The following is a 27,620-nucleotide window of genomic DNA, read 5'->3' on the forward strand; positions in this document are numbered from 1 at the left end:
TGGTAAGGATGGGACCTAGAACCTAATTCCAAGGACCCGGAACCCTTGCAAAAGGGGCTTGAAAGAAGGGCTAGAATAGACAGCAGGACCGGTGCCTAGACCCCTTGGTCTATCTGAATGTGCACTCCATACGCCTGGAAGATTCCATTGCGGAAGCAGGCAGTACTGACCAATGGAGTGCCCAGGGCTTACTCATCGCAGCTGCCCCTGCACCGTAGCACCTCTGTGGCCTGCACCTCTCCCATGGCAGGCTAGTCATTCCCATGAGGTGGCTGCTGCCCTGGAGGCAGGTGTCAGTACCCCCCCATACACAGCAGCTCAGACACTGCTGTTCCCAAGGTGTTTCAAGCCATAAGTGTCTCACCTGTGATGTAGAGTCATGCCTAGTCTGTCAGTCCTCATGACCTGACATTCCATGTTCCACTCTGGCCACACCTGCCCCCCATCTCATGATGGAATAGGCCTACTTTGGCTGAATGGCTTCACGGCCAGGAGGATACCAGCAAGGTAAAGAACACATCTGTCTCCCATCAAAACCCCTTCCCAACTCCCATGGACCAGTCTCCATGACCTCATCCTGGCCCAACTCTATGAGTATGAGAAGACTGTAGTGGAGAAGGAAGCAGAAGAGCGCCCAGGAGGGGTTCTGTGCCCCACTTCTTACGTCACCCTGTTGGAAAAACTAAAAAGGGTTTGTGACCCAAAGGTCTTAAAAACATGCTAAAGGCACACTCCCGGCCAGTTCACTCAGGATGATCCCAGGGGCCCCGTGTGCCTGTAGAGGGATGTTCAGTATGCCGATTCCTGAGGCCACACCAGATCTGCTATCACATTGAATGTTTCGGAGCAGGGTCCTCAGATCAGCTGTTCAACAAGCATCAGAGAATTCTCATGCACACTCACATCAGAGAATCACTGAGGCAGAACTTGCCTACTTCAGACAACCTTCTTTAGGCCTTGAGTAAAACTCACCATTGCTCCCCTTCTTCAATCAGTTTTGGTGTTATGATTTCTCCAATAAAGTAAAAAACTTTATTAACCAGAGAGAAAAAAGCTGAGAGAACCCAGGCCTCTTCACAGCAGCACCAAACCAATGAATTTTATACACAAGAGCATCTATTAGGATTATGCAAACATGTCACACTTATCACATTCCTTTTTGATTGCTGGTCCACTGTTCTTACCTACTTCCTTAAATTACTACTTGGGAGTAAGGAAAGGGCATGGCTAGCAGTACAAAGGAGAGGAGGGGCACTAGTAGCAATGAGGCTTTCAGAGAGAACTCTGCCAGGGTTAAGGTCTTGTCATCTCAGCTTACATTTATTTCATACACGAGCAGCAGGTGACAGAGTCTGGGGCAGGAGAGCTGGAGTATTCTCATTCAGAGCTAGAGAGGCCCACAGGAAGGGGGACAGCAGGCAGAGGTTTGCAGGGGTCTTCAAACTACGGCCCGCGGGCCACATGCAGCCCCCAGGGGAGTCTGATCCTGCCCGCCAGGTTTTTTGGGCAGTGAGCGCAGCCGAGGTGTTACAGTAGGAATTAGTAGTTCATACAGTCCGGCCCTCCAGTTCTCTGAGGGACCGTGATCTGGCCCCCACTTTAAAAAGTTTGAGGACCCCCGGGCTACAGTGTACCTGGGGACCACACTCACTGGGACGCTGTCAGCTCCATCTGCTTTTAATGATTCTTCCTGATCCCTCAAGGCCAGGTTAGGTGCTCCTGCTGCTTGCTCCCAGAGCACCCTACACTTCTGTTATGGCTCTTACCACACTTCTCGGATTAGCTCCCCACTTATTCATGCCACCCTTGTCTCCTTTTAAGCGACAGTGGGGCTGGACCCTGAGTGTGTGAAGCAGGGATAGGAGAATTTGTCCAGTGTTCACTGCAATCTTTAGGCCCTGGAAACTTAGTGAGGCCTAATCTAATACACACTCCCATCTGTACTCATTATACCATGCTATTTAATTGCTTTGAGCTAAACAGGCTGTTTTACTTACCAAGAAATGTATTAATAATTTATAAAAGCCATACATTTAAGACGACAGCAAGTAATATCACTTTAAAAAGGCCAAGTTTGTTTTTTTTTAACATCAGTGAAATGCACGTTAAAAATCCAGAGAACGTTTTTCATTTTGTATTTGTTCCACAGCATTCTAGCTAAGAGTATACAATAGGAGCTGATCAACAGCACAGGAAGATAGCTCAGGAGCCCTCAGCCTCACAGAAAGCAGAACAACTTCTAAATCTCCATCTACTCCCGTTAGGGGGAACCAATAAAACACACCAGACCCCTGGCATTTGGCAAAATAGCACTTACGGTTCTATCACCTGGGAATGATTAATTCCAAGGGTTTGTGACATTTTTTTGGAAACTTAAGTGCTATGAGGGTGGAGTGTGGACAAGTCACTGAGCTGATGAAGAACAGACCACTGTCAATACAGCCTTGCTGTTTTATACCTGTCTCCACATGTCGGGAGACCATATTGTAATTGTACATACAAATCTGAGAGTTCAAAAGGACTAAATGATATACTGCCCAGGAACCTCAAGGGTAATTGGAAATTCACTGGTTCCATACACAGAGGTTTGTTTCCAGGAAAAAGGAACCAAAGCACAAAAGAAAACTTCTCAGATGGTAACCATGTTCTCCTGATCTTCTCTATGTGGAGTCTGCTTGTTTCGGTCACAAAAACCTTGACCCACATCCAGCTACACTAACGGAACATCACATACACTTTAACAAAGGGAAGGCACACGAGTCAATAAAAGTGACAAGTTTGAAAGCCATAAGGGGAACTGGACTTTTAAAAAAAATTCCAGGCTGGAATTCAACAATAACTTGTTTCCAGTACAAGGAAATGTTTCTAACTACACCCTTTTCCAAAACTGTCCGTCACCGCGTACACATTCCCAGCTGGGTGTCTGGGTTTGCCCCTCAGGCGATTTTAGCCAGCCACTTCTCCAAGTCCTGGATGTCAGCAGAGCTGGCGTCTCCTCTTCCACCCTTGGCACTACACTCCACGAACTCCACTTTGAGGGGCAACTGCGAGAATTCAAATTCTTTGCCTTTCTTTCCCAGCTGAGCGGGGGCTGCGCTGGAACTGTCCAGTGTGCTGGGGGCAGCAGAGCGGGTGACTCGTAAAGTGTTGCTGTGAGGCAAAATGAAAGAGTCAGGAAGTGAAGAGTTTAATTTTTAATATCACAGTTAAAGGCCTTTAGGAAATCAAAATATTTCCTAAATATTTCAGCACTCATTTAGATACTTAATCATGAAACTGCCAATCATGCTATCATGACTGTTGGATAATCCTGTGCATTTATAAATCACTCTCCTGGGTAAAAAGGTGAGATGAGGTCCAACCTGCCATGCTAGATGACAGCAATAAAAGGCCCAGGTCACACCAACCTTCTTGCAGCCCAGTGCCCCATCACCAGGCTCTCCTGCATGATGCCATTTTTAAATATAGGATGTCCCCCCCTCCCAAAAATGTATACACAGGCTTTGAATTAATTATAAATTAAAATACATTTCATTTTCAAAATTGAGCTATCAGCTACTAAAGTTTGGCGATACCCTGTATGTATGTGTTTTTTAAATATATGCTCTAAGTGTTATAAAAATATAAGTTTCGGAAATTTAAGTGTAGGTAGATAGGGTAATTGTGTATATCTTTAGTCTTTTGAATATAGAGCTTAGAAATCCACAAAATCCAGATTCTCATATCCTATTTGGGCACAATTACTATTCTTCAGCCTCTTTAACCACTAAAACCTTCGTAATTTAAATCGCCTTACTGCCACCTGCTGGCCCTAATAAACAGTGCCTAAGCAATGCTCATGGGTCTACTCCCACCCTTTCTGCCATCTAAAGCAGAGGAACACATGCGGCTAATCTGCTTTCTTACAACATAAAGCATTTCTTGCTGCAGTGACATTCATGAACATTAGTGAAGAACCCACAGGAAAAACGAAACACTACCTTGCTTATAAAGACACACACGCGCCTATGGAAAAAGTATTTTAAAAAACAAATACAAAATCAAAATATTACCTACCTCAAGGAAAAAAGGGAAAAGCATTTGGGAAGAGCACATAGGGCCCATAGCTTTTGTGAAGGACTAAGCAAGGTGGTGGGTTAATGGGTATTCATTTTAATACTCTTTAAACTCAAGACATGCATTATATATTTTCCTTTGTATATAAAATATTTTATAATAAAAAACTTAAAAGGAAAAAACCCAAAATATTATATGTATTCAGCTCTTGCCATAATGCCATGTATACATAGTAAACCTTACTATTCAGAAGACTAAAATGATTCAAAGCTGACAGAGAATAATTCTCACTACCAAAGGATTAAACTAAAATTAGACTCCTACTTTAACTGATACTAACTAGCCTTCATAAATTTTTAAACGTTTTACTTCATTACAATACAGCATTTCCTTCTGGGTTGTTTTCTATGGCTCTTTAGAGTGAAAAGCAAATGGACTAAGGAAAGTGTGTTTTAAACATGGAAAGACTTGAACTATACTGTTAAAAAAAATATATACAAATAATATAATTTTTTTTCCTAAAGGTAATTTCCAACAATTACAACAGTCTATTTAGATATACCAAATCATCTACTTGTTTCAATTTCAGTAATCTAATGATAAACAATATGTAGTCTCTGGAGAGTGAACATAAAGAGAATGGGAAGAGATGATAAACATGCAATTTTAGAAGGAAGAAAACTCTGAAAGCAGCAAGACAAAAATCAACTGTCACAAACAAGGAAAAATCCCCTAAGACTAAAAACCTTGCAGGTCAGTAGAGAGTGGGATGATATATTCAAAATGATGAAAGAAAATAACTATCAACTAAGAATATTATACCCAGCATAGTTGCCATTCAGATATTAACCAAAAGAACTTATTCATACTTACAGTTCTTTCTCAAGTTGTTGCTGAATTAACTTTGCTGATTTCGCCATTGTAATGTCTATAAAGAAATGAGGACACTGTTATAATTTAAACCAAAAAGGGTCTTTTCCCATGACTTCTTGTATATATGGGAAATTCCTATTTAAACCAGTACATTTCAACCTCACACATATTCTTTTCTTTTTATCCTCACCCAAGGATATTTTTCCATTAATTTTTAGAGAGTGGAGGGGAAGACAGGAAGGATTGTGTGTGTGTGTGTGTGTGTGTGTGTGTGTGAGAGAGAGAAAGAGAGAGAGAGAGAGAGAGAGAGAGAGAGAGAGAGAGAGAGAGAGAGATTGGTAGCCACCAATCTACAACATAGGTACACACCCCTGACCAGGAATTGAACCTGCAAAAACCCTTTGATACACAAGTCAACACTCCAACCACTGAACCAGGGCCACACATACCTTTTTTTTTAAAGAAAAGGGTGGGGGGGGGGGGGGAAGCTACCATTAGTAGCTTCCTTATCAAAGAAAGCTTTACATTTGGATGTATGGGTTTTCCTATAATACAACTATATTAAACTGGTGACTCTAAAACTGAATAGCTCTTTCATGAAAGTTTTCCATACCTTACAGGTATTTTAATTCAACATATATATAATTCCCACCAATCTAACAAAAATAAAACCTTACTAATTTTATGATTTTTAATAAGAGTCTTCACTCTATCAGAAACATCCTACCTGTCATATAAAAGTAAGCTAAGCATATTGCCAACTGATATTAACTTTGCATGTTACAGCATCAAGTGCACATTGGTAAGAAACAAGCACTGATTTGGCACACAGCTGAAGTTAAATAAATATTACCTCCCCTTGTTATACTGAATAGGAGAAATAAAGAGAAGGTCAGGTAACGATCATAAGACTGATTCCTGATTTGACATTGTTAGATTACCTGATCACTTCTTAGAAATGCATTGGGGCTCTTCATTGAATCAGAATTTCAGATCTGAAAGAGGCCTGTAAAGATCAACTAGTCTATCTTATTTTAGAAGTAAAGAAACTGAAGCCTAGTTTTATTGGGTGTGACTAAAAAGTTTTTAATTGTTACCAGGTTAAAGAAAAACTTCTGCAAACTCCCCTTGGGGAAACAAGAGTAGATGATGAACTTGTTTGAGAGACTCCACTTGCTGAGTATCTGATATGACATATTGTCAATCTGATGAAATTAACTAGGTAAAGTAAAATGACTCACAATTTAAAAAAAGCAAAACACTATATCAAAAAAAAAAAATTATTATAGTCACTCCTTTGTTATGCCTTAAAGTAACATGATAATATTAATAAAAATATAGGAGTATAAATTTTAAGAATTAATATCCTTCAATATATAGTTTAGCAACTGTATCTCCTCATGAATAATAATAACTTAGGTAACTATATCAATTCTTAGCAGCAATCCCAGGAAAACCTCAATTACTATTGCCAGAAAATGTGATGGTACCTTGCTTATTGCAGACGATTAAGAATGATGGTGCGTTCTTCAGACTCATGCTGTCAATGAGGACTTGATACAGAAACTCAGCCACATCCTTCACCTCTCGCTGGAAGGCTGCACTATCCACAACAAACACAACAGCCCTGGAGGGGGAAAAATGAAAAACTGGCATGTCAGCATTCAATATTTAAAAATTATATCCCTAATTTTTCTTTAAGAGAAAAATCCATCCCAACAATAGAATTCTATACTCTATAAAATTTTGACATGAATGCATATACTAGAAAAGAAGACAAACCTAAAATCAATAAACTAAGCTTCTACCTTAGGAAGCTTGAAAAAATTAAGACAAATCAAATCTAAAATAAGCAGGAGAAAATAAATAATGAAAGTTAAAGCAGAAATCAATGAAACTGATAACTGGAAATCAATAGAGAACACCAACAAACCTAAAAGCTGGTTCTCTGAAAAAATAATCAACAATAAAATTTATAAACTTCTAGCCAGGCTAACTAAGAAAAAGAGAAAGGACACAAATTCCTAATATCTGAAATAAAAGAGGATATTACTACAGATACCATGGATTATCAAAGAATAATATGAACAACTCTATACTGACCTATTTGATAACCTAGGTAAAATGGTTCAATTCCTTGAACGGCACAATCTACCAAACTCTCACAAGAAATATACAACCTGAATAGGCCTACAACTATTAAAGAAACGGAATCAATAGGGCAGTGGAAATACTCTGTGTAATACTATAACGGTGAATACATGTCATTCATTATACATTTGTTCAAATCTTTAGTCTGTATAACACCAAAAGTGAATCCTGGTGTAAAATATAGACTCTGAGTGATTAAGATATGTCAACATAGGTTCATCAGTTGTAACAAATGCATCAATCTGGTGGAGGATGTTGACAACAGGGGAGACTATCCATGTGTGGGGACAGGAATATATGGGAAATCTATGCCTTCTGTTTAAATTTTGCTGTAAACCTAAAATTGCTCTTAAAAAAATTGGTTTTTAAAATCACACCAACAATCTCATCTGTAATAGATTGCTCATCACCACCATCTTGTGGCCAAGGAAGCAACAATAAAATATAATACATCTCCAAAAAATAAGTAAAAAAACTATCATTTCATTCCATCAAACTTAAGATTCCATCAATTAAAAGACATTATTTCAGGTACAACTAAGAAAGAAAAATATTGGGAATTAACTATGATACCATCAACTATAAGTAGCATTTCAATTTAATATATATTAAAATGTGTCTTAAAAATCAGTGAAATCTGGTATATTAATTTTCCTCAGAGTTAGAAACTAAATAAGTATAAGCAACTTAAACTGTAGCACAAGAATTTTAGGAAAAAAGAGTAACATTAAAACAATTTTAAGCCGAAACCGGTTTGGCTCAGTGGATAGAGTGTTGGTCTGCGGACTAAAAGGTCCCAGGTTCGATTCCGGTCAAGGGCATGTACATTGGCTGTGGGCACATCCCCAGTGGGGAGTGTTCAGGAGGCAGCTGATCGATGTCTCTCTCTCATCGATGTTTCTGGCTCTCTATTCCTCTCCCTTCCTCTCTGTAAAAAAATCAATAAAATATATTTTTAAAAAAAATTTAACTATGAGCCGAAACCGGTTTGGCTCAGTGGTAGAGCATCGGTCTGCGGACTGAAAGGTCCCGGGTTCGATTCCGGTCAAGGGCATGTACATTGGTTGCGGGCACATCCCCGGTAGGGGGTGTGCAAGAGGCAGCTGGTCGATGTTTCTCTCTCATCGACGTTTCTAGCTCTCTATCCCTCTCTCCTCCTCTCTGAAAAAATCAATAAAATATATTTTTTTAAAAATTTAAATATGAAAATACTGTTCTGTACTTTTGAGGTATCAATTTTATGTAATTCAAAAATATAAATATGTAATGTTGGATTTTAATAACTTCTAGGATTCCACCTACCCTTAAAATTCTTCTTTCAGATTTTAATAGTTCTGTACATTATTAAATCTGTCCCCAGAGTAACTGAAAACTTTATTAACATGATAATAAGGGTTAACACTTTATGAACACTCTTGGGAAACAGGCCAAATGTTACCTTAATCCTCATAAAACCCTGGTGAAGGTAGGTTTGCAACCCAGAACTGGCTGACCCCAGGGTCCATGCTCTTTCCACTCCAGGATACCAGATGCTTCCCAAATACCATCAGAGCAAACATGTTTTGATATACAGACTTCAAGCAAGCCCATTCCACTTCTACTCACCGGGCTGAAGCCTTAAACCGCTCTAAAAACTGAAGTCTCAAGCTTTCGTGGCCAGGGAGGTCAATCAAGGTCAGGTTACTGCCCTAAGGATGGCAGCAAAAACGTTAAATTAATGTTTTGGTCCTGATTCACATACACTACATAAACCTTTCATATCAGGTTTCAGGTACCAGAAGAGTGGCCAATTAATTAATAAAAAAAAATGTTCACTCTATTAATCAATGAATCAAACAAATGTTCACCAAGTTATCTTCTATTGGTAAATCATCAGTTGAGGGAAAATGAACAAAAACAGACATGGTCCCTGCTCTAACAGACCTTATGATCAGAAATATCAACACAATGTAAAATTACATAAATGTAAATGTAAAATTACAACTCTGATACATGTTCTGAGGGTACATGAGAAAACCTGGCCTTGTCTGGGGGAGTCAGGGAAGTGTGGTCCATAGGAGGCTGGGGAAATACCCTAGTGTAAATAATAGCAAAACTAAATAATATAAGACCCTATATTTTACCATATAGCTTGTTACCATTATAGGGATCCCCAATTTTTATAATAAAACATTCTTTTACATTTCTACCACAATTTAATTTTAAATATGTCTACCAGACACATCATTTGTTCTAACTCTGTCAATATTTTGTGTCAATTCTTGATCCAGATAACAATAATTGAAACAGGGAGGACTGTGCCCTACCAAGCAGACTCATTAAGCACCATTTACGTGCTCTTTATTCCAGGCCTTCACCCTAGAGCCTTCAATGTAGATGTGACCATGCCCAAAGGCAAGACTCTCAGGTACAGCTCTGGCACATGTATCGTAAGACACACAAATCATTTCTCAGATACTCTACCTTATCCATAGCCATCCTTAACCACTGTTTAGCAGGAGGAAGTCAGTATCACTCAGATTTGACATAAATATAGCTGAACTTATGATCTGTCACTTAGTCTGTGAGTCTTTTATGGGCAAAAGTATGATGTGTTGTTTTTTTTAAATAGAGGTAAGAGTCTAGGGACCTCAGGTTGGGACCCACTACCACATTTCATAATCAACACTGCAGCAAACACTATTAAATAATCCATAGATCTGACATTTTGAATTTTTGTCCCATATGCATGTTATTACATATTTAAGACATAAGAGAAAAGAGAAAGGCTTGATGCTCACCCTTAAGACACAAATACTAATAAAATGTAATGTAACATCAGTGTACATGAGGTACAACAAAGGAGGGAGGCTGTGATTAAATCTGTTCTGGATGGTCAAGACCAGAATTTGTCACATGGATTCTATTTATCCATAACAATAAACTACAACCTTAGACTAATTTGTTAGAAATGTCCTTTCCTGACACACCATAGTGAAGTAAAATGGTCACGACTCCCAACATTCTAGGAACTGCTTACCCTGGAATTGTTGACTCGGTACAGAGCAGAGCTGTCAGTGATGGAAGTCTGAGTGTCTCTGTAAAGGCCTGTTAACAACTGTAAAAAAAATAACATGGGTGAGATCAGTGTAAACATGTAAGTAGCAAACTTTAAGAGAGTAATTTTGTTCTAACGCTCCTAAGTGGTCCAATAAATGAGTGTTGCTTGCAGAAGGTGAAAAGAACCATGCTGCCTTTTTTCCCCTTTACTTGTAGAAAAAAATCTAATCAATTGCAAACTTTATTCCCATCTACCCAATTGAGGGAGGGGGAATCCCTGCTTTTTTCAAATAAGAGTTTCAAATAGTTAATGGTCAAATTTCCAACTTTCCTTACACCTTTTTTAATTACTAAAATACTTATATTTCTTTATAGAAAGGAAAATCTTTTACACTCTCAAAAGGAAGAATGAGAACATCTCTGCTACTCTCCATAGTAAAAAAACAAAACAAAACAAAACAAAAAAAGCAAAAATACTAAATAGATTAAAAATACTAGTGAAAAGAAACCTAAGGAGCCCAATGACAAAAATTTAAAAATTTTCTTTGACAAGCTATCAGGAAGAGTATACTGTACAATGGATTATATACCATATACAGATCAATGTCTTCTCTCTTTCCAGGACTTCTGGCATTCTAACCATAACATGAACGTAGTTACATAAAACCTTTAAATGGGATAAGGACTAAATTTGGTAAGCACATGAAAATAGAAATGGTCAAAAAATTCCAGTTCATGAGTTTCCAGCAGTCTTGTCCTTTCAGGTGAGTCAAGAATTAACTCCCTAATTTATCACCATCATAAATCATGACCTGACAGAAATAATGGGATGCCCTCAATTTTCCTATCAAGTTTGAGAGAGACGTAAATCAAAGCATTTACTCTGACAAAGAGCAACGTCTTCCCGGAGTCACAAAGGCCAACAAGAAGAACAGCTCTCTGACTGCTCCTTCGGCTGCGAATGAACTTCCAGATCACTGTGGAAGAGAGAAAACGAACCAAGATTACGCCTTATCAACAACAGTACGTGTGTACGGTTGGGGTGAGGAAGTTAACAGAAGTCTACAACAGAACACCGCAATTATATGAAACTTAGTTTTATTTTTTATTACCACCATTATAATAGTTATTGTTGTTTAATAGACCCCACTGGGTACTGGCTACTATCAAGTATCAACTTTTTAAATTATTATTAAGGTATCACATATTTGTCCTTAACCCCCCATTCCAATCCCTCACCTCCCCCCACTCATGCCCCCACCCCTCTATTGTCCTTGACCACTGGTTAGGCTCATATGTGTGCACATAAGTCCTTTGGTAGATCTCTCCCTTTTATCCCCACCCTCCCTTTGAGGTCCAACAGTCTGACCCATGGCTCCTGATCTCTGGGTCTGTTCTTGTTCATCAGTCTATGTTGTTCACCATTTCCCCTAGATTAGTGAGATCATGCCCTACTGGAAATATAAGAATCAAAACTGAGACAAGCCATAATCGTTATACTGAAAGGCATATGAATCAGTCTGCAGTGAGTTTTTTTCCGGGCCAACAGCTCTTTTGAGACCCAACTTCGATGTCAAAAGGTATCAACTTTTGTGTGCACCCCCTTTTCCGACTGTGGACCCTCTAAGTGCAATCTCGTCTAATAAATTCTGTATCCCCAGCGCCTAGCAGGCAAACACGCGACGCTCGAACTTGAAGGAGAGGCCCTGTGAGCCTTGGTAGTAAAAGCAATCTAAGGGGGTCACCACACTCTCAGCGTGAACAGGGGCTGAAGAAGAGTAATCGGTTCCCTGAGGTCTAGGACATCCCTTCCAGGGTCGCGAGGGTTCCCCTTTAACTCAGCGTTGCTCCCACTGCTTCGGGCAGGGGGACAGTGTGTCATCAGGGGTGAGTCTCCCTCAATAGACGACCCCCAGGTGCCTTCTCCGCCCGGCATCCTCCCAATCCAAGCCCGGACTCCCCGCCCTGCACCCTCCACAACCACCGCCGCCTCTCTACCCAGCGTCAGCAGCACAGCGAGAAGCGCCACCACGACTGACACCAGCGTCGGGTCCCTCTGCTGCAGCTCCTGCCGCAAGGAGTCCAGGTAGGGCTGGAAGGCGCCCCCGGCACCACCGCCATCGTTCCCCATTCGCCTGGAGTCCGCGGAAGCCATGCTGAGACGCCTGCGTGGTCTCCTGCGCCGTAAAAATGCTACGTGTCCCTACGTTCTGCGCAGACGTATGAAGCGGAGCATCACGGGAGTGGTAGTTCCTTGAGTTGTATATGGTCTCCCCGAGGGCCATGGTCCCGAACGTCCTGATGGGAGTTGTAGTTCTGTCGCACCGTTCGTACCGTGGTACAGTGCGTACCTGCTGCTCGCGCGAGCTGGGGCCACCGGAATTTCTCGAGTGAGGCTTTTATCCTTTTGAGATAAATTGTCAAATGTCGCCACCCTCTTCATGCTTTTGACAGAATGCTGGAGGAATAAAATGAGTGGCTTGAGAAATCTCCCATGAGGATTTCCAGTCGCTCCTTTCCTCAGGTGAGTCTTGTGATGAACTCAAACGTTACAGAAACATTTCTTTTTACTTGTTGATGGATTTTTTATTATTATTATTGTTGAGAGTATTAGAGATGTCCCCCATTTTCCCTCCTTCAACCCAGCCCCCGCCCTACCCCACGGCTTCACGGCACTGTAGTCTGTGTCCATGGGTTATACATACAAGTTTTTTGGGGGTAACAAAAGTTGTTTGGGGAATCTCTTCCCGTCCCTCCCAACCCCGTCCCCTCTGAGATTCGCCAGTGTGTTCCATGTACCCATGCCTGCGAGTCTGTTTTGTTCGTCAGAGTATTTTGTTCATTACATTCCACATGTGAGTGAGATCATGTGATACTTGTTTTTCTCTGATTGGCTTCTTTCGCTTAGCATCATACCCTCCATGCTTTCTTAAAGGGAAAGAGACCCCCCCCCTTTTTTTTTTTTTTTTTTTTTTTTTACCGCTGCTAAGTTTTTCATGGTGTAAATGTACCACAGGTTTTTTTTTAATCCGCTCATCTACTGATGGGCACCTGGGCAGTTTCCACATCTTCGCTACAGAAGCATTTCATCTGAATAGAACGTGGCATGGAATGTGACAGAGGATGGACGGTTAGATACGGGGATACAGAGAAGGATGCTTAGTCCATCATGGGTTCAGAGGATATCTCCTGGAAGAAGGTGACTGGGATGGAGCCGCGAAGGATGAGTTAGCCCCTAGCCTCTGTTGGTGTGAAAGGAGAAAGGGTGTTCTGGGCAAAGGCAAACAAGCAATTCAGTGTCCCTACCCTGTGACCCAGGGCTGCAACTGAGAGGTCTCCTGTAAAGCAGGCCGCCAGGAAAATCCGTGGGAGGGTGAGAGCTGTTGAAAAGGGCAGCTGTCATTCCCACCCAAAGGGGCAGCCACAACCTGCCAGGCATGTATATGGGACCAAAGTGGTCAGTTCTTCCAGTTTTTAAAAGAATACTCACTTGCAACCCAGGTATGTGGCACTGACTGGGAATAGAATCTGAGAAACTCAATCTATCCAAAAGAGAGACAATTTTCTCTCTCTCTCTCTGTCCCTCCCTTCCCATCTCTAGGATGTGTTTAGAGATGGGAAGGGAGGGACAGAGAGAGAGAAAAAACATGAACTGGTTGCCTCCCGTACAAATCCCAACCAGGAATTGAACTTGAACATCAGGTATGTGCCCTGACTGGGAATCGAACCCACATCATTTTTGATATACAGGATGGTGCTCCAACCAACTGAGCCACTCAGCCAGTAATGGAAAGCATTCAAAAGTTTGTGGCCCAAATAAAACACATCATTGGGCCAGAAGAGCCAGCCTAGGGACTGCCATTTTGCAGACTGTCATGAAACAGGTGTCACTTCCGCAGAAGTGGCAGGAGATGAAGCAGGAAATGTTGGCAGGAATCAGATCTGAAGGGACTGCTGTGCTGAGAGACTGGCTGCATTATACAGAATGCAGTAAGACGTGGGTGGCAGTTGAAGGTGACATAGATGATCGGCAGGTCAATAGAAAACTATCGTTTGGGGGAGAAAATACTGGAGGTAGGGAGACCAGCTAGGGGCTGGTACAGTGTTTTGCAAGAGATGCACAAGGTCTAAATGAGGGTCAGAGGTAGGTGTGGAGTGCACCAATTGGACAGATGTGTAGAAGGAAAATATATAGGGTGTGGTGATTAATTGGGCATTCTGAGTTAAGATGAATTATCAAGACTGCATCTGAGGTGGTAGGTGTGGCTTACTGAGGCTATCCGAGTACATAAAGTGGATTAGAACTCACTTAAAGGGACTTTGGAGTTGGGAACAGAGCCAGAATGAAAATTGCCTCTCTTTTGGATATATTGAGTTTCTGGTGCCTCTGGATAATAATAAAAATAAATAAATAAATAAATAAATAAATAAATAAATAAATAAAATCTTACATCACATAGGCGATACAGGAAACAAATGGAAAGTTTCAGCAATAGGTGCTAGACTTTCACTAGGGAGTCGGAAACAAATGGTCATTAAGATCATGGTGAGCTTGAAGAGTCAGAAGGGGAAAGGAACCCATAAAGAGGCCTAAGAAGGAAGAAGCAGCGACACTGGAGTAAAGCATGTCCTGGAAGTGGTCAGCAGCATTGCTTAAAACTGAGGTTCCTGCCGAAACTGGTGTGGCTCAGTGGATAGAGCATTGGCCTGGGGACTAAAGGGTCCCAGGTTTGATTCCTGTCAAGGGCATTGGCTTCAGGCACATTCCCAGTGGGAGGGAGGGGTGTGCAAGAGGCAACTGATCGATGATTCTCATCGATGTTTCTAACTCTCTATCCTTCTATCTTCCTCTCTGTAAAAAATCAATAAAATATATATTATATATATAAAAAAAAAACCCCACAGAGGTTCCTGTGATGAGGGCTTGAGTAAAAAATGAGCTCGGGGCCCTGACTCATGTGGCTTGATGGTTAGAGTGTCTGCCTGTACACTGAAGAGTCTCAGATTCTATTCCCAGTCAGTGCCACATACCTGGGTTGCAAGTTTGATCCCCTGCCCTGGCAGGAGTATGTGTGAGAGACAACCAGTCATTGTGTCTCTCTCATTGTTTCTCTCTCTTTCCCTGCTCGGGGGGAATAGAGGGGTTAGGGTTGGCAGTGGGGTCATGGATATGGAAGCAAGACTGTAGGAGGTGAAGTGGGTAGGTAATTGCTAACATTAATGAGTACTTGCTAGTAGGCATTGTCCTAAATACTTTTAATTTATTAATTTGTTTAATTTTCGCAGTGACTCATGATCCTAATTTTACAGAGGGCAAACTGAGTCAGGGGTTAACTAACTTACTCATTGATTCCAGGCAGTTGGAATTATCTATATTTACTATCTTCTCTGACATAGTACAATTCATTTCCCAGGCACTTCATCAATATAATAGGCAATATGGATGTTTAGGATGTGAGGTTAAAGTAAACCAACTACTTTTTAAAATAAGCATAATCAGTTAAAACAATCAGAACTGACAGTAATTGTATCTTATGATCCCAATCCCTGCTCTGTATGTGCCACTCAACACACACACACACACACACACACACACACACACACACCTCCTTTATAATAATCATCAATTCATCTGTTATGGACTAAAAATGCAGGGAAGGAGGATGGACCAGACAAGGAGAGCACACATCATAACTGACCTAACAGAATTTTTAGTCAGAGTTATGTGAATGCAAAAGTACTGCCTTGGTGATGAAATTTGGGGATGATAAAAGGAGAGTTTAGGAAGACACAATCATTTTATTCCCAATTTCTATCCTGGGTATCATGAAAGCCAAAGAAATGTGCACACTTTCCACACCCAAGTGAGAAGGTGGGGCTGCCATTCTCAGGAATGAGAGCAGGAGCTGCTTGCTATCCTCTAATGCACATGTGTCAAACACAAGGCCCGCGGGCCAAATCCAGCCCGCCAGGCCTTGCAATGTGGCCCGCACCGCGCTGTCATCAGTGCACTCCGCTGTCAGTTTATGACATTGTCAGTTTATGACTGTTCAGTAAACCATTCGGCCCGCGATTTAGGCTGGATTTTAGATTTTGGCCCCTTCTCTGATTGAGTTCGACACCCCTACTCGCACGGGTCCACCTCCTGGACACCACAGGCTTCCAGGATCTCTCTGAGGATGGATGCAGAGGAAGGACATGCAGATAAAGGCAGCAGAAAGAGTTCTGCTGAAAGAGTTCTGCTCCTTGATTCGAACAGCAGATGGACAGTTACTGGGAAACAAAGTATAGTGATACAATTTTTTTTTCTCTTCCATTAAAATGTCTCATTCACCAGGTACATCCTTATCTCCTCTCTTGTTCCCAACAGTTCCAAAGCACAATGGAACCTATCTCAGACTCAGGGACACCAATTATGTGGTTCCCTACTCTGGCTTGTCTCTTTAACTCTGTCTTTTTGAAAAAATATTTAGAGGATTTTTAAAAAGAATTAAAATGAGTTATACTTATTAAAAGCTCAAACAGCCGAAACCGGTTTGGCTCAGTGGATAGAGCGTCGGCCTGCAGAATGAAAGATCCTGGGTTCGATTCTGGTGAAGGGCATGTACCTTGGTTGCGGGCACATCCCCAGTAGTGGGTATGCAAGAGGCAGCTGATTGATGATTCTCTCTCATCAATGTTTCTAACTCTCTATCCCCCCCTCTTCCTCTCTGTAAAAAAATCAATGAAATATATTTTTTAAAAAACAAAAAACTCAAACAATAATGAAAGATCATGGAGGCATGGAACTGACATATCTTGAGGTGGGGTTTGGGGTATGAGAAGAGATTAACCAAATAACATATATGCATAGCCCATGGACATGGGCAATAGGGTAGTGAAGACCTGGAGGGTGGATAGGGTCTGGGAGGAAGGAGTTAATGGGGATGCGGGGAGAATGGGAGATATCTGTAATACTATGAACAATAAAAAATATATTTTAAAAAAATAATGAAAGGTCAAAGAAGGCGGCCACAGATCACCTCAACTTTTATACCTATAAGTAACTGGTGAACATTATTTTAGGCATTTCTCTGTACATAAATATGGATAAGAAGGCAATCTAGAAAGAGGGATAAATAAAAATACACAGAAATTATTTTAAGGAACTATAGCATGCACGGCTATATTTGCAGTCCCTAGAACAGTGTCTGGCTCATGGTAGGTGCTTAGTACATTGTTGGCAAAGGTAGGTGTGTTGTCTCATTGTATTTTAGTAATACAGACTACACTCCATGGGATATCTCACCAAATAAAGGAGAAGGAAGTTATTATAGGATTTGGGGTAAGGGTGGAGTTTTGGTGAATATTAAAGGCAGAGTGCTGATAAGCTCAAAGCAAAGTAGGGCTGTTGTGAAAATGTGAACATCAGGTCTTCACTGCAAAGCGGACCTAGAATCCTGTTTCCATGGACATTAGAAATGTAAGAGAGATGTGGACTGTTGTGTCCAGAAACTCCTTTCTGCAGCTCCATTCCTGAGTGTAAATTGAGGCTACGGGAGGAGTTTGGAAATAAAGGGACAAACTGGAGAGTTGTTTAGAAGGCAGAATCAGCAGAACTTGCTGACATTGGACATAGAGTGAGGGAAAACAGTGAGCTGAAATTTGACTCCTGTGCGGGTACAAGACCATGACTTTAGCTGGTGTGAAATATATATAAACAACAGTTAGGTTATGGAAGCAGGAAAGGGAAGGGGCAGGATGATCATCTCAATTTTTTGACTTGTTGGATTTCTGGTTCCTGTGAGAACTCTACAAGTATAGACACCCATAATAAGGAGCAGGGGGTATGAGTGTGGGGACACTGGAGGCAGGAGGCAGAAATATAGATATAGATGCCGAAGAGTCACTCACATTGTTTAGGGACGGCCTGCAAAGTGAGAAGAGTGCTGGGTCAAGAGAAAAACCCCAAAATTATGTCCCTACAATTTTAGGGCTGGCCGGGACCGGTTTGGCTCAATGGATAGAGCATCAGTTTGGGGACTGACAGGTCCCGGGTTCGATTCTGGTCAAGGGCATGTACCTTGGTTGCGGGCATATCCCCAGTAAGGGGTGTGCAAGAGGCAGCTGATCGATGATTCTCTCTCATCGATGTTTCTAACTCTCTATCTCTCTCCCTTCCTCTCTGTATAAAATCAATAAAAAAATATATTTAAAAAAAAAATTTAGGGCTGACAGGATGAGCCCAAAGTAAGGCCGCAAATGGACAGAGGGACTACCAGGGCAGAGAAGCTGGACACTTCCAAGGAAGACCTTTGCCAGGGTTTACCCAGGTGACCTTAGCCAGGGTAGCTACAGAGAAGTGAGTGGAACAGAAGGCTGATTTCCGTATGTGCAGCCATTAATAATAAAGGAGGCATGGAAAGAGAGAGCCTCCATCTTTCAGGAGCTTGACTGGGAAGGGGAGGAGACAGGGCAATGACTGCTGTGGGAATTGGGGTCAAGGGATGATTTTTAGCAAGAGGATGTTCCAGTGATTCACTTTTCCAACCAGTTAGAATCAGGATCTCATAAAATTCATTTAAAAATTTTTATATAAATATTTTATATTCTTTTTCTGTAGTCTATCTCAATAACTCACTCTGCATCCTCCTTTTTGCCTCTTCTCTAGTATCTCTCTCTCTCTCTCTCTCTCTCTCTCTCTCTCTCTCTCTCTCACACACACACACACACACACACACACACACACACAGCCACATACACTTGATTCCATTATAATGGCCATGCAAACCCCTTTTAGAAAGAATTCCTAGTGGGACTGTACCCAGGAGGTGTGGCTGTGGCACCACAACTGAAGCTGTGGGAAGGATCAGATCTTGAGCTCTGAAGGAAGGACTCAATTGCACACATATTTAGATGGATGGTATAGAAGAAATCCTTACAGGACAAACATTTAGGAAAGAATTAAGTTTTTAAAAGATAAAACCAATAATATTTTTTTATTTATTTCCTGCACAGATGGCAACATTGAACTGTGAAGGCAGCCAAAAAACCACTCAGGCCAGCGAGACCAGGGGACAGTGATGGGTCACATGAGCTCCCATCTCCATCAGCTCATGGTCCCGTTTTTGGAGTTACATGTTTATGGAAAGTGCAGGCTTCCAGGAGTTCTGTAGGGGAAGAAAAGAAAGGTAGGAAAGTCAGTATATACCTATATTTATTTTCTGTCGAGTGAATGAACAGTTAAACCTGATACAAAAGCATTCAGACCGTAGAATGGACCAGTCATTCTCTCAGTGGCCTTCTCCACTTGCCTGCATAGCCCTTGTGCCTACCCCAGGTCATGCCCCATGCCAAAGATGGTAACACAATTTCCCTGCCCTGCATCATCCCTCACCTGGTGTCTTATAGGCAGAGCTCCTACACTTGAGTCCATGTGATTGAGAGGAGCCTGTGAGTACTGTCCTCTCTGACCTCTTTAGGCTGGAAAAAAACCACTCATAGCAAGATGCACCAGGCACCTGCATGTTTTAGTTTCCGTACTAGGGGCTGGGATGGAGCAGAGAACAGCAGAGCCGGACTTTCTCCCCTCTTAGAGGATATAGGTTAGATAAATATAACTGGGTGCTCACAACAGTGGCCATGGGCAAGCATGTTCTTTACATCAAAATCATGTGGGGCAGCTGTTAAAGTGCAGAAAACCTGACTGTGGCACAGACTTGCTGATTCAGTCTCCACAGGGCCTGGGAATCAGAATCCACATGGCCATGGTCCTTAAGATATGCTTTCTTAAGGACTATGGCTCACTTATATGCACACAAAAGTTGATGTATATTCACTCTATAACATATTATTCTCCCACAACTTCCAAATGATTCAAGTGATTAAATGAGGTCCAACATAGATATAGTGCAAATGTACTGTTTTGTATTTTAATTCTGAGAAAACTGGTGTTCCAGATGAGTATTATATATGACAACTTTATAGTTACAAGAATTATCATTGTCCAAGCTCCCAAGAGCAGCACTGTGTTAAAGAACTTTCTGCGTTGATGGAAATGCATCTTTTCTCACCTATGTGGAGCCACATGTAGCTGTTGAGCACTAGAATTATGGCTAGTGTGACCAAGGAACTAAATTTTTCATTCTGTTTAAATTTAAGTAATTTAAATTTAAATGGTGTTATATAGCTAGGGTTGCCATATTAGACAGTACAACTCAGAATAAAAATTTTAAAAAAAGGATTTTGGTGCAGAGCAAAGGGCATGGGCACATAAATCCCTTCTTTTCTTCACAATAACATGGAATTCTGCATATCTAGGCAATTCACTACTTCAGTGCCTTGAGGCAATAGCCTTCTTGCCAACTGCCCTTACAAGTAGCCTTCATATTTCCTGGGATTATGCGTTCGCTCATTGTTTCATCTTGTCCAGTGGTCATCTCCTGGAGCTATAGCCCACTTCTCCTTTTGTAACCACCATCCAGAACCCTGCCGTATTTGCTTTGCAGCTCCCCCCATGCTGTTCCTCCTACTCACTTGAAGTTGAGCACTGTTTCAGGTTACCCACAGCCGTGACATACTCCGCTCCTAAATAGGATTCATACGTTGTTCTTTCCTGAAGTTCGGCCAAACATTTTGTATCATCCTTGAACAGTAGGTCCTTGGTTTTAGATTGGAATAGACAAAAGTCGCTCAAGCAGTCATTTTCATTTTTTCCAAATAGGGCCTGTCAAATGAATAGAAAGTGCTGAGGATCTGTGGAAGTGAGAAACTAGGAAAATATGGATGGGATGGAGGAGGCTAAAAGTTAAGAACTGGCTTTGGAAAGCAAGAGAAGCTACCAAGGATGCTTCAGGATCTCTCCACCTCCCTCACCTGGCATTCACCCACTTTTGGCCCTAGCTCCAAGCTTCCATGAAGTTCCCAAAGTCCTCTGTAGGGTCCCTCCTGGTCCACATCCTCTGTGGAGTCCTTCCCACCCAGCCACCTGCTCCTGATTTCTCTGATCTCTCCACCCCACTTCCTTGGCCATGGCCTCATGAGCAGCTTCCAGGAAACGAGAGTTCAGGCAGAAACATGTCCCTCCCAAGTGTTATTGTCAAAGAAGAAGTTAAACATGAGCCACCCAATAGGTGGAGGTACAGGTAGTTGTTACAAGTTCATGTTTGGCTAAATGTTTTTTTTTAATCTTCAAGGGAATGTTTTTATTGATTTTTAGAAAGAGAAAGGAGAGAGAGAAACATTAATCAGTTGCCTCCTGTAAGCACCCCAACCAGAGATTGATGGATTCAAACCTAAAACCTTTTAGTGTACGGAACAACACTCCAACCAATTGAGCTACCCAGCAAGGGTTTGACTACATTTTTTATCCTATGTTGGGCAAGACGCTTAATTATTCCATGCTTCCTAAGCATATAAGTGAAAAAATGATTACAAAATGTTTAGCATTCCACCTAGCACCTAGGAAATCTTCATTAAATCTGAATTATTATCATAATTTACCATAAGAGGACTCATAAAAATAAGCTATCTTAAGTTTTTAAAAATAAAGCTATTGGTGATTCAATAGGCAGTTAGTATTAGTTGGTAGAGGAGCCTTTAGAATTGGAATACGCAGGCAGGCCCAGCCAACATGGCTCAGTGGTTGAGTGTCAACCTATGAACCAGGAGGTCCGGGTTCAATTCCCCATCAGGGCTCATGCCCAGATTGCGGTCTTGAGGAATTAACAATTCTCTCTTGTCATTGATGTTTTTCTCTGCCTCTCCCTTCCTCTCTGAAATCAATAATAATATATATAAAAAAAAGAATACTCAGGCAGCCCATCTCCTCACCAAGGCATGCCAGAGGAGAAGCTCCATGAGGGTTGGGAGCTTGGATTTTTCTGGATGTTTGAGTCATTCTCTGTCTAAGCAAGGGAAACACAGATCCTCATTTCATGACCTGTGTCAAGGAGGTCTGGGAAACAGAATCAGTCTCTTTCATTTAAACAAAATGCAGATGTGCAGAAAATGAGGGTACCAAGGGCAAAGCAGGAAGGCAGACCTGAGGACATGCACATCAGATGGAGGCTAATCTCCAGTGACCAGGAGAGCCAGGCCTACGAGATCCACTTTGAAAATCCATACCCTCACAATTCTAGTTTCCAGAAAGAGAATGCGGGAATATGGGCTGCATTTAGCTGTGAGCTCCTCCCAAATTATCCACACCACTCAAAGAGAAAGGGTGGAGGCCCTGTCTGGTTCATACCTGCTGTTCAAGTAGCACCTGGCGAACACAAGCTGCCTTATCTTGCCTTGAGACCACACCATGATTTGGGGATCGGGCTAGGTGGCAGTTCTCAGCCTCGGACACAGGCTTCCTGGTGCCATCAGGGCACAGCAGCTTGAAATCTTCCTGCTTCAGGTTCTTAGCCCACTCTTCAGTGTTCTTCCCTGGAGATAGAGAAGGTGGGTCAGCCACAGCTGGCAGCTTTGGTCAAGTCACCCTCCCCGGGGCGCAGTGATCAATCCACTGGTGTGTGGAGGGCCTGGACCCAGTGGCCGACAGAAGTGCACACCATGAGGTCACAGTGATGTGAAGAACAAGAGACTTATCAGGAATTCCTAGTGACCACCCCTTCCAACCTGCCCCCCCCTCCCCCCCCAGCCAGAGAAGAGGACTGTAGTCTGTGGATGCTGTTCCAAAAGTTCTTTATTTCTACTAAATTCCAAAGCATTTAGGCCTCTTGCTCCAGCATAGGAAGTATGTGACCCTCAACTGATTGACAATCTTCTTGCACCAACAAGCAAAGGAATTTTCCCCAGAAGCCCTTTTGGAAACTCGTGGAGTTTTAAGTCTGACTCGCTCATACTGGCTCTGTGTGAAAATGTGTACATCCCTCTGTGCATACAGGTCTCGACCCTGTTCTCAGCTCTTTACTTCACCTTCTCTGTATTCTCTCTGGAAAATAATCTTACCCATTCTCAGGGTTCTGGCTCTTTCCTCCAGAAGCAATTCTAAAATATGTTTTCCTACTTTTTACTTCTCTCCTAATCTTTTCCTTAATTTAATTTTCTTTCTTTTTTTAATATATTTTATTGATTTTTTACAGAGAGGAAAGGAGAGGGATAGAGAGTTAGAAACATCGATGAGAGAGAATCATCGATCAGCTGCCTCCTGCACACCCCCTACTGGGGATGTGCCTGCAACCAAGGTACATGCCCCTGACCGGAATCGAACCTGGGACCTTTCAGTCTGCAGGCCGACGCTCTATCCATTGAGCCAAACTGGTTTCAGCTTTTTTTTTCATTTAATGGAACAACTAATACATGAACTCACTGTTATAAAATTTTATATTACTTATCTATAAAGTCAAAATACCTGTTTTCTATACTCCAACATGTACTCTTTTAGATTTAGTAAAAAACTCAAATTGCCTAACCATACACATCTTTACTCACCTTCAAAAATTTCTCCTTTCTTATCAGTTCCTCCAACTCAACACCTTCCAAATGAAATCTATCCTAGTTCTCTTTAAACCCTGGTTCTACTCATTATTTAAGCATTTATTTAATACATTGTTCTCAGCCCTATACAAGACACAGTCTGACTAGAGGGGAAGATAGCGCACATGCCAAAAGCAAAGATTCAGGGCACAGATAATAACATTTTCTATTTGGTGGAATACACTGCACTCTAAATGCTGTGTGAACTCAGAACCAGCACAGTGTGGGTACATTAATTAGGGAAATTTGGCTGGAAGAGGCAAGGTTTTATGTGTCTTGTATAGAATTGGGGGGAGGAGAAAGGAATGCTTCTCTGGGGAAGATGGAGGGCACTGGTAAGACCCAGGGAGGTACAAACTTGGTGTTTCTAATGGGTGAAAGGAGAATTGGACCCAGTGGGACAGTTTCGGTGGTTGGGCTGAGCAGGTGAGGCACACCCAGGCACTAAAGGCCTTGAGTGTGGGATGGAGTGTGACACGTGGCAGGAGGGAAAGTGGGTCTATGAGGATTTATGAACGGAAATCAATATGACTTCCATGTCTGTGTGAGCCAGAACCTAAAATAGGACAATTACAAATAATGAGATGGGAGGAGATTTAGTCTGAGTTAGCAGTGGGAGGATAGCAGTGGGCATCTAGAAGTACATGATAAAACTTTTTATTTCCAATAAAAGTAATCAGAAGATGGCGACCGAACAGACGGACTTGTTCTGACCCCGGTCCCAAAACAGATAGAAGCAACATCTGAGTCGCTCAGGGAATGTTGATTAGCAGCTAAGGGGCAGCGGATCACTCTAGGAAGGTAAGGAAGTGTCCGCTGGACAATTTTTCCTGACCAAGCGGCCAGCACTCCCGACTTCTCCCGGAGCTCCGGGCTCAGCGCAAAGGCGGCGCCACCCTACCAGGAAGGGAGCAGCTTCTCTGAGGCCTGGAAAACCCACAGCCGAGGAGTCCATCGAGCACCTGTGGCGCCCCGATCGGAGCAAGCGGGAGGATTCAAGGAAGCTCTTCAACCACCCACAGAAAGGTCAGAGTCTGCGTGGCTAGGCTGAGAGTTCAGGCTGCGATAGCGCCATTGCTCCAGCGAGGCCCCGCCCCCAGAGCGGCCCTGAGCGCGCCACCAGGAGCGCCACGAGGCCCGGCCCCAGTGCTGCCCTGAGCTCCACGGCCCCGGAGCGCCACGAGGCCCCCGGCCCCAGTGCGGCCCAGAGCACCGCGGCCCGGAGCGCCGCGAGGCCCCGCCCCCAGAGCGGCCCTGAGCGCGCCACCAGGAGCGCTGTGAGGCCCTGGCCCCAGAGCGGCCCAGAGCACCGCGGCCCCACCTATTGATATATTGTAGCACCAAAGCGCCGCGAGGCCCTGCCCCCAGTGCGGCCCTGAGCGCTGCGCCCCGGAGGAGCGCCGCGAGGCCCCGCCCCCAGAGCGGCCGTGGCCCCGCCTATATTGTAGCCCGGGAGAGCTGCGAGGGCCCGCCCCCAGAGAGAAAGAAGGCCAGAGCAACCAAAGTCTGGGAGGTCAAACCAGTAACACTGACACCTAAGGGCTGAACTACAAACTGCCTTTTTTTTTTTTTTTTTTTTTTTTTTTTCTTTTTTCTTTTTCTTTTTCTTTTAATTAATCAAAAATAAATAAATGGACACAAATAACTAAGATATAGCCTGCCTAAAATTAAGGACTACCTTACAAAACTGAGGTGCAGTGGAAAGCTGGGAACTGCAAGACTCTCTGATCCAAGAACCAGGCATACCAAATACAATAACAGAGGAAGTGATTGAACTCTACTGGACAATTTTATGCTAATTATACTATTCTTTATTTTATTTTCATTTTTTACATTTTTTATTTAATTTTCATTTTTTACATCTTTTACTTCAGAAACGATTTTTTTTCTTTTTTCCTTACTTGATTTTACCTTTTCAATTATTACATTTTTCAATCTCTATCTTCACTATTACTACTGCTATTTTGCAATTTTTTTTTCTTTTTCTTTTCCTCCCCAGTACCATTTTACTTCGTCTTTATTTTACATTGGGAGTAACCTTCATTCTATTTTAATCTCTACTATAGCATCATTCAACCCTATCTCAATTCGACCTTTACCCCATCACTCTCTTACTAAACTTTAACCTTTTAGTCTCCAGTTTATCCTATCCCTTTCCGGCTTTAGTTTTTCCTCTATTCTTTCTGTATACCCCCTGCTAAAGCTCTCACTATACTCATAGATCTAAGTTCCAACCCCTGATACAAGTGTATAAATATCACTCTCTGCACTATATTAACTAGTTAAAAAAAAAAAAAAAAAAAACACACAAAAAAAAACGGTTCTACTTTCTATCCTTTTCTCATTGTTTGAGTGAAGGTTGATTATTGTGAATATTGGTGCTTTTCAGTGAAATTGTTATGCTTATTCCAGTGTTGTTATTGTTGCTTTGTAATTTTTTTTAAATCCTCTGTTTTTGTTTGTTTCGTTGACTTCTGTATATCATAACCTTACTTAATAATAGTGGATATTGTATTGTAGTTTGTATTAATCTCCAAGTATTGTTACCGGCATTGGCTGGGCTCACTGGTTGATCTATGGCAATTTTCTCCACATATATATAGTTTGTTTCCCATTTTTTTAGTTTGCTTCTTCTCTCTCTCTCTCTCTCTCTCTCTCTCTCTCTCTCTCTCTCTCTTTCTCTCTCTCTCTTCTTTTTCTCCCTGTTTTCTAACTTCATTTTGTCATTACTTTATTTCTTCTTTGACTTTTTTTTTTTTTTTTAATTTTTCTTTATTTTATTTTTACCTTCCTTCCTTCCTTCTCTCCTATACCCTAATTTGCCTATCGCTAGGGGTTACCTTTATTAGAGGTTATTAATATTGTAAATACATTCCTGTTAAGTGCCTCTCGTGTTGTACATGGTAGTGTTGTATTTTGCACCTATAAATTAACGCAAGAGAAAGAACACCACATAACCAGACATCCTGAAAAGAGATACCATGGGAAGACAAAGAAACACCCCACAAATGAAAGAAAAGCAGGCATCACCAGAAAAGGAAGTAAACGAGCCAGAGGCAAGCAGCCTACCAGAGCAAGAGTTCAGAATAATGATTATTGGTTGGCTAAAAAGAATGGAAGAGAAATTTGACAATAACCAAGAAGAAATGAGGAAGAACCATCAGGAATTGAGGAAGAACCAAGAAGAAATGAAAAATGACATCGCTACCATGAAGAACTCAATAGAAAGCATCAAGAGTAGACTAGATGAAGCGGAAGACCGCATCAGTGAGCTAGAAGACAAGATGGAAAAAAATACCCAATTAGAGCAGCTTCTAGAAAAAAAGATTAAAAAGCAGGAGGAGAGCCTACGGGAGCTTTGGGACATTACAAAACAAAATAATATTCGAATAATAGGGGTTCCAGAAGGAAAGGAAACTGAGGTAGACGTGGAAAAAGTATTTCAAGAAATAATGACAGAAAACTTTCCTGAGATAGAGAAGAAAAAACCCACACAAATCCAAGATGCTCGCAGAGTCCCAAGCAAAATGAATCCCAGAAGACAGACGCCAAGGCACATTATAATTAAAGTGGCAAACAACAACGACAAAGTAAGAATCTTAAAAGCAGCCAGAGAGAGACAGAAAGTTACTTACAAAGGAACCCCCATCAGACTAGCAACTGATTTCTCAACAGAAACATATCAGGCCAGAAGGGAATGGGATGAAATATACAAAGTCATGCAAAGGAAGGGTTTGAATCCAAGAATACTGTACCCAGCAAGACTATCAATCAAAATTGAAGGGGAAATCAGGAGCTTCACAGACAAAAAAAGACTGAAGGAATTTATCTCCACCAAACCAGCAATGCAAGAAATGCTAAAGGGTCTACTGTAAAAATAAAGAAATAGGAATTGAAGAAGGAACATGGGTATAGAATAAAAATGCCATCAAATGAGTACCTATCAATAATAACCTTAAATGTAAATGGATTAAATGCTCCAATCAAAAGACATAGGGTGTCAGATTGGATAAGAAAACAAGACCCTTACATCTGTT

General features: G+C 41.9%; 2 protein-coding genes and 1 long non-coding RNA gene across 4 annotated transcripts in view; 1 reads left to right on the forward strand and 2 right to left on the reverse strand.

The window, feature by feature from the left end:
• Positions 1-1,018: 1,018 nt before the first annotated feature.
• SRPRB (SRP receptor subunit beta) lies at positions 1,019-12,382 on the reverse strand. Its single transcript, XM_084902153.1, has 7 exons — positions 12,118-12,382; positions 11,002-11,096; positions 10,100-10,177; positions 8,686-8,768; positions 6,420-6,556; positions 4,930-4,984; positions 1,019-3,150 (listed from the first exon to the last, which is right to left on the reverse strand). The coding sequence occupies exons 1-7, from the start codon at positions 12,272-12,274 to the stop codon at positions 2,937-2,939; spliced, it is 819 nt and encodes a 272-aa protein (XP_084758279.1). The 5' UTR covers positions 12,275-12,382; the 3' UTR covers positions 1,019-2,936.
• A 108-nt stretch (positions 12,383-12,490) lies between these two features.
• Positions 12,491-27,620, forward strand: part of LOC311631725 — a 29,674-nt gene continuing 14,544 nt past the window's right edge. The window contains exon 1 of one of the 2 annotated variants that reach the window (XR_014796632.1): positions 12,491-12,643. This is a non-coding gene — a long non-coding RNA (uncharacterized lncRNA). Of the gene's footprint in view, positions 12,644-19,161; positions 19,290-27,620 lie in introns of those variants that run through there. The other variant, XR_014796633.1, reaches the window with a different exon arrangement.
• Positions 19,063-27,620, reverse strand: part of TF (transferrin) — a 34,919-nt gene continuing 26,361 nt past the window's right edge. Inside the window, exons 15-17 of the mRNA XM_084902125.1 lie at positions 22,346-22,530; positions 20,635-20,824; positions 19,063-19,268 (exon numbers count right to left, since the gene is read on the reverse strand). Of these exons, the coding sequence (XP_084758251.1) occupies positions 19,213-19,268; positions 20,635-20,824; positions 22,346-22,530 (431 nt within the window). The 3' untranslated portion in view covers positions 19,063-19,212. The remainder of the gene's footprint in view (positions 19,269-20,634; positions 20,825-22,345; positions 22,531-27,620) is intronic.

The sequence above is a fragment of the Pipistrellus hanaki genome, assembly GCF_964339955.1.
Source record: "Pipistrellus hanaki genome assembly, chromosome: 13".
NCBI lineage: Eukaryota > Metazoa > Chordata > Mammalia > Chiroptera > Vespertilionidae > Pipistrellus > Pipistrellus hanaki.